A 16,109-nucleotide genomic window follows, 5' to 3' on the forward strand; every position below is an offset into this window, starting at 1 on the left:
GTACAATAGGACTGTATTCGTTGTGCCGGTATTAGATCGCAGGTTCACACACAGGATAATGAATTATAGACAAATACTTACGACATATATAATTCCAAGTTCTTTGCCTAAACTAATTATAATTACAACTCGAGTTGTACCGCAAAGATAACGTTTTCATAATGATTTTATCGTATGCTTGTTACTCTACTGAGGGCTTGTTAACAAGCCTTTAGAGATTACACTGAAAGGATTTTTTAGTTCCGGTTGCCGCTCAGTCTTTCGACTATTTTCATTTTTTACCAGAATCGAAAAATATAGTTCTAGGTAGAAAATGAAAATTAGTTTTCTAGCTGTTACCGGAAAGTCTAGTATCCGTTCCTATTCTTTATCATTACGGTCACTGTTGCTATATTTTCTTGTAACTGTAGCGAAAATTTAATGCTTGTGTAACAATAAATTGACGTTAAAGCCTTATTTAACTGAAAAAGTAGAGTAAACCTCACAAACTGATTTTGCGTTGCAATTACCAAAAATGGATCGAAAATAGCGCAAAATAGTTACGCGTACCTCGTTTTACGTAATTCCAACAATATTCGAAGAGTTTTTTTCAACGATACCTGTTTTACTGAATTTTTCTAGTTACTATAAGAAATGAAATTTTTCTCAGTGTAACGAGTCACTGGTGATCCACGAACTCCAAACGCTATTCAGAAATTCTTAGATAGTAACAGTTAAGTTCTATCGGTGTAGCTACTTGTACCGTCAGTATTCTAATTTCGCGCCTAGGAACGCCTTGAAAATGAACGTAAAAACCAACTTCGGAATATTATTTTCGTACGAGATCTTGTAGTCCGGTCTTTAAAGGGTTGAATGATGGTTTAATTTTGATTAAAAGCAATACAGGAATTCAAGAGGCAGAGCTTTCCATATTATTGCCGGTGTTACAGCGGAAGATTTTCTCAAAAAATTTTTCTTCTGCATTTGCGTCACATTTGACTGATCTATAGCTGCGGTAGAAATGAAGTGAACCAAAATCCATTTGAAAGCTGCGGATTTTCGTTGTAAAATACAAAAAAAGTTTTTCAAGTCATCGCAAAAATCGACTCCTGTATGTCTGTTTAAGCGGAGCTTTGCGGCAACCGATCGGCAAAACGGTAACCACGTTTGTAGGTGAACGGAATATCCAAAATACAAAAACCAAGACTTTAGAATCGTCAATATATCTTCTAAGCTTCTATCGAACGGATCTTTGATAAATTGAAATTTGGCTTTTTGCTGTGACTTTTTCTTTTGGTCTCAAAGCGGAAACTTTGGCTCTCGAATACATTCTGTTTTATTCCATTCCAAAAATGATAATTTTTTACTGTTCTGGGAAACCCCCATAAAGACTGGATCGATTTAATAGTAGTGCAAATTAATATACTTTTTTTTCATTCAAATTTGTTCGTCTACCCTCTTTCAACTAGATGAGGATAAATCTCGAACGCTATGCACCTCGTTTGATTAAAATAGCACATAGTTAAATGAATTCAGGTCACATGAAACAGGTGACTTTTTTACCACTTTTTGTAGGCACGATGATATGAAATAAAATAAGAGGGCAAGCATCGTGCATATTATATAACTCGCAATGCAATTACTCGTTGATTAAAATTCTTTCCGTTCGTGTACCGATGCGGGATGCTTCATGGCTTACAATATCATCGTAGGATTGATGCCAGTGAGGCCGTGCGATTATGTAATATTTTTGTTTACAACTCATGAATAATGAATTCCCATGTACAATATGGTGGTCCTTAAAAAGTTCATTTTTTTATTTCGACTTTACTCACCCCCCAAATCGGCTCGAAATAATTCAAAAATAATGTCCTAATTTTTTCAATTTTTCATCTCAACTCTAACCCGTGCCGCCAGAGGGTTGACTTTGCAATTTAACCCTTTCTAACAGATCAGTAAATCTACCTAAGGGATTTAGAAGAAATTTGATAGGTTTCCGAGATGGCTGATTACGAATCCGGCCTCGAAATTTCGTAATTCAAAATAGCGGATCCAATGTAGCAGTACCAAGTGACTTTTGGGATGTTTGACGGTCACATTGGAACGACCATTTTGAATTTCCAAATTTCAAAACTAGATTCGTAATCAGCGATCTAAGAAGCCCGCCTCTATTAAATCTCATCAAAATCTGTTTCGGAGATTTACGGTTTCCTTGAAAAGGGTTAAACAGGGAAATAAATCCTCTGGCGGCACGGGTTAGAGTCGAGATAAAAAACAAATTTTAAATTGGGGAATTAGTTTTTAATTATTTGGAGGCAATTCGGTGGGAAGACAGTCAAAGTTCAAAAATTAGCTTTTTAAGAACCACCGGAATATACAGTTGGTACTTTTAGACGAATACTAGCGAAATATTGACTAGGGGGGATTAAATTAGATTATAACGGTATTTCTTGTTTCAGTTTAAATAAACATTTGTGCAAGCGAGAGAGAGAGAAAAAGAGAGGCAAGGAGGTAGGGAGTGAAAGTCAGTGTCACACACCCCTCGTATCTCTCACGCACGCGGTGACTCGGCTACATAACCATTCGCATTGACCTAAGTTTATATTCGCGTGTATTCTCCCTTACCGACGCAATATAACCGAGGTTTTCATATAGATATTATACTTCTCGGTAAAAGAAATGTGGATGTGTTCGTATCCCCGTATTTTGTATACGGGGGCAAGTGCGCGATGGTGGTTGTGAGCACATTACGTTTATCTATGTAAGGGATGCTTTATAGCTCGAACTTTTCTTCGAAAGCTATTCCGCTAAAACGAAAGTTTTTTTTTTTTTTGGTTCAGTTTCTTCTTACTATGGGTCTAATTCGTCGGTAGAACGGACTATTACCCCGTATTATCATGTCTTGGTATAATTATTATTTCATGCTAAACGTGCATGAATTTTTTAACTATTGAATTCGACGTGCTTCGCGTGGCAGTGGTATTATAAGCGAAAAAGACGGAAGTTTGACAAGTTTCGGGGAACCATGGGTAATATATGATTCGAGATTTATCATGATCGATTTACTTATTGTGTGTAGATACGGGGTTCGTTTTATAGGGAATAGTTAGACCGTCTGAATTGAGGGAACTTGGATTTCTTTCTTCATTTGTCGATGATATAATTTGTAACTCGTGCCTGAGATAGTATCTTATTTCGGCATTCGGAATGAGGAGACAAGCGACTGGCACGCGCATAGCGAAATCTTCGGATTTCCAAGGCAGGTTGGCATTTCTTCACCCGACCCTCTGCGGGGTGCAAAAAGAAAGGCGAGAACGTGAGGAGAAAATAAGAAAGAATTGTGGAAATATGTGGATTTGTTGCGTAGCTCGACCTTCGTGCTCGACGCGGAATAATCCAATAATATGTAAATGTAAGGGGAGCGGGTATTACGTTAAATTTACTATAATAATAACCAGGAATTGAGGAAAAGAAGGAGAAGTATGAAAAACCAGTGAAAACTGGAATACGAATACAGGATTCATTTCGTTTGGAAGTAAGTTGAATCTCAAATGAAAATCAGTAATTTCGAACGAACCCGGACGCCAGTCAGTTGTTTCCGTAATTTTTGAAGAATAAACCAGCACCCAAAATTTTAATGTTATGAAATCATCGAGTAAAACTCGACGAATCGCTGGGAGCGATTTTTTTTTTTTGCAGAGACCGACACGAGTTAAAAATTGTAGGCATTCGTCATATGCGGTATTGAAAATGAACATTTTGTTTAGTTTTGGTATCGAAGATTGTGAAATTTTTTTGCATATGAACTTTGAAAAATATTTTAGGGTGAAAGCTGTTACCAAATAGCGCGAGTACCTTGTTCTAACTTTTACCACATAGCAGAATTTCTAGCGGAAAAACAAATAGCAGCTCTGTTTTCCGAACGCTCAACTGCCTTTTACACGAGAAACGGAAAGAATTTCGTATCGACTAATATCAGCTGTGCGGAAACTACAGTAATATTATCAAACTATAAGTAAATACTCTCTCGTGTGTGATTTATTAAACAGAAATAACAAGAGTTACCGGCTTGTGGTTATTGCAGGTAAACGAAAACTGGCGAACAAATACCGTGGATTCGAAAGGAATCAGTTACTCCGAAGATTTCAGCTTCTATGACAAAGTACAAAGTTTTTTAACGCCAAGTTTACATTGTTTCAACATTTTTTATTTCAAGGATACCGACTATGATGAGAATCGATTGCCGAAAAGTCTATGTAAGTATTCAAAAGACACTAAACTCTGAAATTGAAACGTTATAACTAAAATACCTAACGATAAGGGGTTAAATATCTATGAAAATGTTCTGAAACCAACATTTTTGGAAGAGGTTGATTCGAGAAGAAAAACGGGATTTTAAAGTTCAAATATGCTCCACGTTGCTTATATGTATCGTCAAGCTGAGCCCTAATAGCATTCGACTTTGAACATAAACGAAACTTTTTAACCCGAACTTTTAAAGTGGATTTGGATTTCGACCTTGGAAAATTTATATTTATGACCGAAAGAGGAAATTTCGTTGCAAAAGTTATTTTCGGTTATTCTGACTTATGGCAGCGAAGACATGATTTAGTTGTTAAAAGTTTCGACCTTCAAACCATTCAAAGCTGTTATCGACACCGGAACTTCATTTTAACCCTCGATTTTTGCAGAGTAGAAAATCGCATATTTCTTCATATTCAACCCTCATCATGTATGGAAAATTGAAGCGGTTCTTTTTTTACGCATTTCGCGTTGATCCTCGGAAATATCGCGAACCGATCAAAGGGCGCATTAATTGGCTCGTGAACTTCGTCGTACCAAAACCCGTATGGTTAGGATTACGCACGCGGTTATTTGAGCCGTTAAATCTCGTGAGATCAATAACTTTAAACAAAGGGGATTATATATACCTATCGCCAGTATTAATGCACCGGCTGAAAGTTTGCCTCAGCGGAGAAGGAATGGGTGAAGTTTTGTCGCAGATGACAAGAGTAGCTCTGTACACGTGAGACGAGCATGGGGAACGTTTGGCCAGTTTTTTTAGAGTAGAAATTTCAATCTGGCTTCAGCTTGGATACGCTAAGAAAAATTTCATTTGTTATAGTAACTAGAAAAATTCAGTAAAACAGGTATCGTTAAAAAATCTCTTTGAATCTCGTTGGGATTACGAAAAACGAGGTATGCGTAACTATACAAAATCAGTTTGTGAGGTTTACTCTACTTTTTTAGTTAAATAAGGCTTTAACGTCAATTTAATGTTGCAAAATCATTAAATTTTCGCAACAATTACAAGAAAATATAGCAACAGTGATCGTAATGAGAAAGAATAGTAACGGATACTAGACTTTCCGGTAACAGCTAGAAAACTAATTTTCATTTTGTACCTAAAAATATATTTTTCGATTGTGGTAAAAACTGAAAATAGTCAAGGATTGAGCGGTAACCGGAATTAAAAATTTCTCTCAGTGTACGACGAAGCGTACGCACTAAAATATTGGAATCTTATAATCTTTAAGCTTTCAAACGAGAGACACGTTAATCAGTTTTAACCCATTTTTCAATTGAACCTCATCTCTTATATTTTTAGCACTTCTTGTCGTTGGAAAATAAATAAAAATTGACGTGATTTTTTGTTTTTTTTTTTTCCAAAAAGTGTCTAATATTTCCACATACGAAATATATTTATCGTAACTCCGCAAGATCAGTTGTGAAGAAATACGCATTTTCGGCATTTTTAGTCTTGTACATGGGAAGGACCGGAAAATTAGTTCGTTTTATTTATAGTCTGAAAAAGTAGGTGCTTTGGAATATATTGTAAAATTTTTAGAGAGCGATGAAGAGGGAACTATAATCAAATCAATATTTATAAATATTATAGTGAAAAGTAATATATTCAGAAAATTTGAGGTCCCTGGAATATCTACACCGATTTAATTATGATTCACTTTTCGTCTAAGTCTAAAAAAGTATTCAGTTCAAATCCTGAGAATTAATATTTTGGTTAGCTTTCGCATATAAGTGACTATAAATGTCGGAAAATATATTTTTTGTTAGTTCTTGTGGAATTTTTACCAGAGAATGAATTTCATATTTGAAAAGGTCAGTTTCTCCATGCAAAAAACACACCAGATCATAAAAAAAATTTGTTTTACAAAAAGTGCAAAAAATTTGAAGTCACAGGTTTAGTTGATTAATGGGATAAAATTGATAAACATATTTCTCGTAAATGATAAAGCTTGAATGTACACTACGACACACCAAAATTGCAGTCAGATAGAAATTCCCACCCCAAAAAGCTGACAAAAACTTGGTGGATCGGCCCAAGGACACGTATGGGTACAAAAACGTGTGGGGAAAACTTCTGGTACGGATATATCGTTCTTGGGACGAATTTGGCAGAACGAAAGTACGGATGGCAAACCTTCGCACGGGAACTCTGGAGAGTAGGCGCACGTAGAGGAAGACACGCGTTATATATCCGAACGCAACTAGACACCTAGCCGCGCTAAAGTGGATCCTGAGACGTACTTCCTGAACCACGACGTGTTCGACACCCTCTCCTACCCTCTTCGCTCCGAGTCTCGCAAAGGCATCTTTGAAACTTGATATCACCTTCGAGCGGAGCTACGGCGCAGAGGTGCAAGAAGGGTTTTGTACCTCGCGATATTTTGTAGGTACGTATCGCGGGACGCGTCCTGTCGGAACGAATTTTGAAAAATACTTTTTGCAACACCTGCATGGAAAGTCCATATTTATGCACTATTTACAAGCACCGAAATTAGTCTTTTATACACATGTGCGGGAAAAACTTTCGCGCATTGCTAGAGGTGTGAGAAAAAAACCTTCGCACATTGCTAGCGGTGTGCGAAAAAGACGGTCGCGCTTTTATCCACAGTTGCGCATTTCGCAAATAGCTGCACTAGCGCCACCGACGGAATAGTTTGTTACTCTTTTCCGTGCTCGCCATCGTCACTGAACAGACATCGTGCCGTGGTTTCGTGTAAAAATAATCGCGTATGTCGGACTTTCCATTACAGGTGTAGCAAAAAATAGAGTTCGATACATGCGCGAAAGTTGGCAATGCCTGTCTCGCGTGAATGCGCCTTCACGCTTGTGCGGGCATTGCCACCTTCGCGCACTAGTATCGAAAAACACTATTCCATGCTGGTGACTCCCGAGACCTCGAACTCGAGGAAAGTTGGAGGTTTTACTCTCTAGGCTCTACTCCTCTTTCTACAATCAGCACCGTGCGAATGTTTCTAGGAAAAGAAATATCACACGTAGGGGGAAAGGATTGTTTGAGTCAAGTAATATTCGTTTGATCCAACTAAATGCTTTAGCCAATACTTCCTTAATTTAACAAAACACTTTTGTCGGACGAAAATACTTTTGACAACTTAATACAGAATTGAATCAAGCCTTCGAATCAGACCATGCTGACTATCAATTTATTCAAGATAAGACGAGTTCTTCCTAGCAATAATGCGAATTTTCTATCAAGAAAATGTGGTGATTGAAATTACCAAAAATTTGCTTGAACGCACCTCAATCGTGTTGTTTTAAAAATATGACATTCTTGTATTAAAATAAATTGATCTTGTTTTAATTCACGTTCTGTTGAGTCAAGAGTTCAATGGTTGAATTGGGTAATGAAGTTTGTTGTTACAAAAATCCTTTGCATTGACTGAACATGAGAGTTCATTTATAGATATCATTTATATAATTTTGTTGACTCAATATTTTGTAGGATTTACCCGATATTTAACGAGTAAGACCCGAAAACTTATTGTCGTATACGTACAAGTATAAATTGAACATGTTTCAATAATTTTTGTCTGTTTGTAGTCAATATCAAATTCGATGACTCGAAACTCGGTGTGATACTTTCCTCGCTTTCAGTGGGTCTGACTATAAATTCATCTTACGTTACCCGAATCTGATTTCCTAGCCAACTACCCCGCTTTATGACTATCTCTGAAGCTACTTCCGTAGCGAGAAAGTTCACCGCCTAGCAGCCGTTTATAGTACTGATATACCGAAGTTGACGATCAGCATATTCTCTACTTGCTCCAAAGCATGTCATGTTACTTTTACCTCGTGAGCAAATTAGTGCAACTGATTCAACCAATTACGACTAACAGGCTCCGGTTGGATCAACTAAGAATGGCATTAGATAGTTGCAAATTTTTTGTCGGCTGGCTCATGTACTTATTTTATTTGAAGTATCTAATTATTTCTGTCAACGAACACCCGAATTGGATGAAAAATACATAAATTTCAAATGAAATGATATTTAGTCGAACGAATTTCGGAAACACATCGAAAGGTTCGCTCGAATCAATACTTGACTCGATCGCGACAAGAAACGATGTTGTTGAATTAAGAAATTCGCTTGACTAACTCATTTTGACAAACAAAATAAGGGATAAATAAGGGATAGATTGAAGTGAATGGACTCCAAGAAAATCTATTTTGTCGGTTCAAGAATTCCTTTCCCTCTGTGTGCAGGGTTTTCCGGTTCGTTAGTTTGCAAGGAAATGGTAAAAATTATTTTACCACTGGAACAAGGTCAAAACTATAGTTTTTGTCGAAATAATTTATTTAAAAATTAATTCTTACAAATTATAGAATTCTCAGCTCAGATCCACGAGGTTTCTTATTTCACGCGCTCTTTCCCATTTAAATGACGTCTAACGAAGTACACTTATTCCAGTTTGTCCGTCAAATCTTCTAAAATCACTTTGTAGTACGGTTTCATAACCAGACTGGCTTCGTTGAAATATAAATAGTAACATATTTTTTGTCGTAAATCTTAGAAGATCGGTTTTAGTCCATCATATTTAATAAAGTTGAAAAAAGTTTTGGTTCTGATAAGATCTGGTTTTTATTGATCCAACGTGGTAAAAGCTAGTAGAAAATTTTGAAAATAATTTAACGATCCATCATTATTATATTCATATAAGACGGTACTCGTGATTATTTTGGAAAATTCCGAAAAGATACTAGACTAAGTACGTTTTTTCGCACGTTGTGAGAATGGGAGAAAGTCACGTGCTGTTAGGAACCTTTTATACTTGAGCTAAAAACCTTAAACTTTGATGGATATTTTCTCACGGTAAAAGTTAATGTTCCAGCAAGAAAAAAAAAACTTTTACTACTTCAAAACACTGTATAATATATACGTTGCTCTGTGCTCTGTGACTTCGGAAGGTCTTGCGTGATTTCACATTTGTCTTCTTCTATTCCACATTGATGACGAATGTACGGAGTGTCCAATACGAGATTGTAAAATTGTGATAAATGAGTTGACAAAGTAAGTAACGCAAAAGGTTTTACTAAGATATCAACGTAATCTGAGAATCCGTCTTGAAAAAAATACACTCTGGGGTTCAATAAAAATTGTCGACTGAGTGATTTCCGATGACTTTGAGTTTATTACTAATTTCAGATAATTAGTAGTGTGATTCGAAATTTTGTCATTGGTTTCAAGTAATTTTGGGTAATTCCGAATGCAATTTACGTTTATTGGATGCACCAGAAATTTCAGAGACAGATAGCATCTCTGTTACAAATTCTCTCAATTTCGGGTCACATTGTTCGAAAGTGGAATGACAATTTTTAAAATTTTGCAGAACAGTCGATTATCGTTTTGATATTGTTCAAACTCTGTACATCAATCGATAAAAGATCTATAGTAATCCAAGTGCTCAAGCGTGATATTTTAATATAATTGCATAAAGTGCAAGTCGACTCATGGTTGACCGATGTGTTTTTCTCAGTACAGTTTTATTTGGTTCATTTTCGCGTTTATGAAGAAAAAACAAATTCAAATCAAAAGCAACGTCGTGTATTATAACCTTTAAATCAGAAACACTCGATCACAATTAAGTGAAGTTCGTTGAACGATTTGAAGGGTGTAGCTTAACTACATACAGCGTTAATGGTTTATCGAGCGTTTATATTTGCATTGATAATGTAAATATGTGCGAATGTAATAGCGCTAACGACGATGCAAATCAATTTATCGACGACTCGAAGCGAGTAGGGCGATATTGGCACTGCAGCAGAACTTGGCCGCATACGCGCGTTGTAATAACGAGGTTAAAAATTAAGCGGTAACGTTCGTTTGACGTGCACCCCTATACATTACTTGCACACATACGTTCTCCAGCCGTTCAAATGATATCCACATTCGTATACTCCATGTATTCGCGATTTCTATACCGGGGAAAAACTTTTGCGATTTGTCAAACCTCCTCCGCGTGCCGAGCGGGGTATAATATTTTCAAGAGTTTCTTCCGTTTTTTGCCTCACCCGGTACTCTCCTTCGCTAAAAGTTCAACGGTGTTACCAACTAAGGGATATCCGACTTTGCTTCCTTCTTTTCTTTCTCTTATTCTCTTTTTTTTTCCTTCTTCTCTGACCAATTAGCGTTAATTAGGAAGGATTCCACCGGGAGAAGGAATGAAAATTTTTCAATACGATCTACGAAGTTGAGAATGATAACTGATTGCGTATTAGAGCGGATTACAGTTCGAAAAGTATGTCTGGGCTGATTTAAATCAATCGTCTACGCAACAAACTCGATAATTCTTTCATCTAACTTGGCTTTTACATGCAGGTTGAGAAAATGAGTGAGAGAACTACGGAAACACTTACCGCTGTCCAGCACTGAGTATCGGGGATTATTCGTGTCGATGGGCATCATGTCTCGGACCCAAGAGATAATGGGTCTTGGCGATCCAACAGCGGCGCAAGATAGCACTGCGCTGTGCCCGATTTCAACTACCTTAGTCGTGGGCGCCTGAGTGATCATCGGAAAACCGGGAGGCAAATTTTCCGCTGTAAGCATAAAAACGTATGTCCAAAAATTAATTGCGATAAAACGGATCCGATTCAAAGATGATAATTATTCGATTTTGCTTCACTCGTTTTTACAAAGAGTGTAAGGTGTATCAGATGTTTCTTATATGTTTGTTACTTATATGTTTGTAGTAAAATTCAATTACCCTTGAACATAGAAATATTTTTCCAACGGCTGCGTGGAAAGTTTGATTTTTAATACGCGTGAAGCGTGCGCAAAGTGCCCCGTTTCCGTACAGTAAGGCAAAAGAACATTGGCGCATGCGCGCAAGTGAAATGCCATATTTTACACACCAGGACTTTATTTGGCGCATGCGCACGTTCGTGCAGCTCAATTTTACGCGCTCTGTTATTGAGCGTAAGTCGATTTTTTTTTTTTCAAAGTGACCTAACGTCAATTTTCGCGCTGTCAGTGGTATCTTCGTTGTTTCTCGAATGAAACTCTCCTTGACAGGTATCGGAAAAAATAGCGTGTGTCATATTTGCGAATTGACTGTATCTGAATTGCGTGAACGTAGCACTTGTGGTTCACGCTATAAATTTTATAATCATCGGAACTCCCTGAACTTCCGCACTTGTAACACGATATACTATTTAAGCATAAGATTTAAAAAATTGTGACCGACGTTTTCCAATATTTTCATTTTGTATTTCCACCCCTCAAATAATAATCTAAATTGCGTGAGTGAATTGATGTTTCTTTTATCTGTTACTAATTAGGTAAAAAACGAAATAAATCCTTTCTTTCCAAGCGATTGAACGAAATGTTTTGTATCTGATATCGATAAAATAATTTGAAATGACTGAATAACGTGACATGGCGTAACATGCAAAGAGAAGGAAACAAAACTATAAGATTTGACTAACCCACAAATGAATTGTTTATAATTTCGCGCTTGCAGAATTGGACGAATGTCACGTTGAAGAGAGAGAGAGAGAGAGAGAGAGAGAGAGAGAGACAGAGAGAACTGGGACAGTGGATCTTCAGGGAAGGAAAAGTTAGCAAAGGCTCTGTAGGTGGATACTGGCAGTCTTTCGATTTCATGGGGGAAGTTGGCTGGGCGGAGAGGAGAGGAGATGAGGGGAGAGGAGAGGAGAAGAGGGGAAAGGAGAGAAGAGTCCGACGATACGGCGATGGATACGGTACAGTGCCGAAGGAGTGGAGAGCAGGCCTCAGGATAGAATCAAAATTCAATATCTCGTATAAAACTTTTTTTTTTTTCCACCCCTCGCTCCCAACCCCCAGCTTTACCCTGCAGCAGCGGGTCTGAAGTAGCTCGGATATATGCAACCGCGCGATCGAGATTTAGCGAGGATATAAAGAGAGGAGATCAGCCGTTGTTTTCTTTTCTTTCCGCGTGTTACTCAAGCCCTCCGACCCCGGGTTTAATAGCGTCGCGATTCGGTTCTTCCGTGAATGTAGAAACGGAAAGAAACGAAGGAACAAAGGAAAAGGGCGGGGAAAGGGAAAAGGTAAAAAGCCTTGAAATATCCGATTCAGAGCGTCGTCGGCGAACAGTTTCCCGGCAATCCGAGGTCCTAGGAGACAAATGCAAGTTCAATGAGGCTCGGAAATAGGGTAGCGAAAAGTTGAGCCGTTGAAGAGTGCGAGCGGTGAAGCGAGGCGAGGCGTGGGCGATAACTCGAGGCGAGATTTAGAGTTGTCCGTAAAACTTTTGGTATTTATTTTTCTATTAGAATTTTCAAACTTCACTTTTCAAGTGGGTAGTTACGCAGGTATGTGTTGGCCGAGGGTTCACGACCGAGTTTTCAGATCCCCGGAAGGGTTTTAGTCGGACTCGGTTCACCGGAGCTGATAATTTATACGCGAAAGAACAGCGGTGATCTCGTCTGCTTCCTTCAACTCAACGTGATTCGATCCTGCGATCGAGGATGCGATAGTTGGATGTCGCAGGTTCACCCAGATAACTTATCAACTTATACTTATGCTGCTTTGAATTTTTTTTTATTTGACAAAAAAAGTGATTAGCGTATCGGAATAATTGACTTTTGGTGGATTTTCAAAGCTCTTGACTTACAGGTTTCAAATGTTGTAATCTTAACTCTTTATAAAAGAATACAAAATTTGATCTCTGAAAGTTCGTACCGTAATTGTAATAGTCGAAAGCACAGAAAATTTTTATCTTTTTCTTTGTACGCTTATGATCAACAACTGTTGATAAGTTTATTGAAAATGAGCTTTTGAAAGTGCAAATTTACATTCGATTTACTGACTTCTTAGCAACGACTTTGGAAATTAAATAATTCTCGCAGACTAAGTACCAGGAAATAACTATCGGTAGAGGTTGCGAAAATCTGTGCAGAAATAAAAGAACCTACTGGATCAGCAAGGAAAGTGTTGACGTTTAGTAAGTCTAAGATTTTGACGCGCTAACGGGAAGTGTGCAATAAGTAATATAAAATAACGAAGGAAAAAAATTAGAAAAAAATCACTTCCCGCTTGATACGAGTGTATAACGATAAGCATTTTCGGCTCAAGAGAAAATAAATTGTTTCATTTCATCAAAGATTCATTTTACGGTTAAAGAAATATTTTTCCTCACAACCGAGTACCCTCGGAAAATTCTTTTTCTCAATTGTCTGGATTAAAACTTTTAATTTCCGGCCAGTCCACTCAGCAGATTTATTTTTTTCGAGTCATCTTACAGAGGAAATCAGGATCTCCGGCAGGGTTAAGGATACTGCACGGAGCGGTGGATGAGTACGAAAAGAAATCGGGTGCGTGGTGAAGAGTTTTGTTGAATCAAAAAATTGTCATCCTCGGCGAAATACCCGGAGGGACATATTGTGGTCAAGTGTTGCGGGTAAAAAGGCACAAAAGACAAATTCCACGGAGGTTAACGGAAGAATCTCTCTCTCTCTCTCTCTCTCTCTCTCTCTATCCCTCTCTCTCCCTCCCTCTCTCTCTCTCTTCGAGTCGCGTCGGGCAAAGTCTGGCTCGAGAATGGCGTCGATCGCGGCTATATTCCCGGACAATAATTTCCCGGCCACCGGGTATTGTTTGGCTCCGAGTCCTGCTGGTGATTTCTATTGTCGGGTACATGGAAGCTACGGAGAGGCGAAGAGGAGCCAAAGAAGGGCGCGTAGCGAGGCGGCCGCGCAACTCCCCGACATAATTGGCATCACACAGCGGATAACGGAATGATAACAACGCGATAACGACCACAAAAGAAATCGCGGTAAAGCAAAACGAAACAATGAAAAATAATGCTGTATACCTATAGCGAATATTTTGTAAGGGATGACAGGAGCCATTCGGCTCGGATGCTGCATTGTCGCAACGAGCGAACGTCGCTAAAGGATAATGGCGGCCGATGAAACGAAATATAATAGAAAAATATGTCTCGTTTCTTCGATTTTTTTTTTTTTTTTTTTCACTTCCTTTCTCCTCCTCCTCCCAACGCTTCGTTAAACTTTATTTTTTTCTCGCGCCTGCAACACTTCTTCATCGATTTCTGTCTCGTCATATTTTCTTCTCTTACAAGACTTTCATCATTTTTATTATTCAACTATTCTTGTTCCGATTAAAGTCCACGTGATTTTAAAATGAACGTTGTGTTACTTGTAACTTTTAACTCGCCATTGATTTATTGAAATAATTTCGAGGACAAAGAGAGAGAAATATGGCAGTGCGGGACTAAATGCTACCCTCTTTCAAAGTTGAAGTGAAGGGTTAAAGGGACCCTTTCAGAAAGAATGAAATGTTTATAATTCATGGAGTGTGAATAAAGTATATCGAGGATCATAGTCTATGAATTTGTGACGTTGCAATCGACGTCGGTAAATAAAAAAATGCTACTTTTTTTTTCATTATTTTTTAAATCCGGGTGGCCATTTAGTCCTCTTTTTCCCACCTACCCTACATTTCTTCTTTGTCTGAATCGACCGTCACACTCTCGATTCTATCCTTGTATTATTTATGTTCTACCAAAAGGCAGACATAACAAACAAATTTCTTTTCTTGCACGAAATTGAACAGTAATTTATATTATTAATTTCAAGTTTAACCAGTTGTAATCAGAATATGGAATACCAAATTTAGATTGAGCAAAATTCAAGGTATAAATCATCGGTGAAGAAACTGTATCAGTTTAAAAATATGCTTCTAAATTTGTCTTTCCTTGTCGAAATTGTTTCTCTCTGCATTTATTTACTGAAATCTTCTTAACATTCTGACTTAGCTGTTATCTTTACGTTGTATACAGTCCTTGTTTTGAGTTTCGCCGGTACACTTGAATCGTTACATCCTTATCTCTACATCGACACGGTCGATAATGAAGCCAGATTTATACACTCCGAGAAAGAATTTGTACATTCAACGACATGTACTTTTATGAGCTTTATTTCTTTGAATTAAGCATAGTTTATTTGACTCAAGAATCGTGAATTTGGCTCGAAAATTTCTAGTAAGTTAAATTGACTGTATAATTTCGTCGAAAAGTTTTCTTAATTGAAATAAAGTACCTCTTGAATCAATAAGAAATCTTTTGATTCAATTAAACGTTACGTTAACTTGGAACGGTTGTTTCAGCTGACTGTGTTTTCGGTTATCGATAAAATGTAATACATCATTTTCCTGTAGATTAAACTTTTGTTCACTGCAACATTTCCACGCTTCAAAATCAAACATATACGATGATCCAATGAGCTGAATACTCGTTCTGTGTATACATAGTATTTTATTGACATGACTGAATTTGTATTAGCGTAACCGATAATTTAGTTCGACTAATCACCATGAAAATTGAGTCGATAGCGGGAATGATGTTGTTTCAAATGTTTAATCGTAAGAATCGAAATGATTTTCGATAACTCAAAGTTATTCCATACAAATATGAATTTCGCCGAAACAAGTGCAGTTTAATATTAGTGTTTCTATTTCTCAGATTTACTTGTGAATTCTTTTAAAAATAATTCCAGTATCATTCATCGTCGCATTGGAGTAACTCGTAGTGATGGAAATATTACTGACACGAATAAAGAGCTCCGTAGAAGACAGTGAAAATTGCCATATTCTCAAAGAGTTAGCTTTGTGTGGTAGTTATAAGAGCGTTATACGACTAGTAATGTAAGCGTCCCCGATTCAAGTCCCTCCGTATGATGTAAAATTACGTATGATAATTAAACATAAACTTATTTTTGTCGGATTTGTTTAACCAAAAGGCATACAATGGAGTTTGTGGTTCGTTGAAGAGTTTTATTAATGTCAAATTTATCGGTTTACT

General features: G+C 37.5%; 1 protein-coding gene across 11 annotated transcripts in view; it reads right to left on the minus strand.

The window, feature by feature from the left end:
- LOC124299065 (tyrosine-protein phosphatase Lar) overlaps positions 1–16,109 on the minus strand; it is a 471,758-nt gene that overhangs the window by 25,738 nt on the left and 429,911 nt on the right. For all 11 annotated transcript variants that reach the window (XM_046751947.1, XM_046751952.1, XM_046751956.1 and 8 more), the window contains one exon: positions 10,660–10,842. In XM_046751947.1, coding sequence (XP_046607903.1) covers positions 10,660–10,842 — 183 coding nt within the window. The remainder of the gene's footprint in view (positions 1–10,659; positions 10,843–16,109) is intronic.

This window comes from Neodiprion virginianus, chromosome 2, assembly GCF_021901495.1.
Source record: "Neodiprion virginianus isolate iyNeoVirg1 chromosome 2, iyNeoVirg1.1, whole genome shotgun sequence".
NCBI classification, from domain to species: domain Eukaryota; kingdom Metazoa; phylum Arthropoda; class Insecta; order Hymenoptera; family Diprionidae; genus Neodiprion; species Neodiprion virginianus.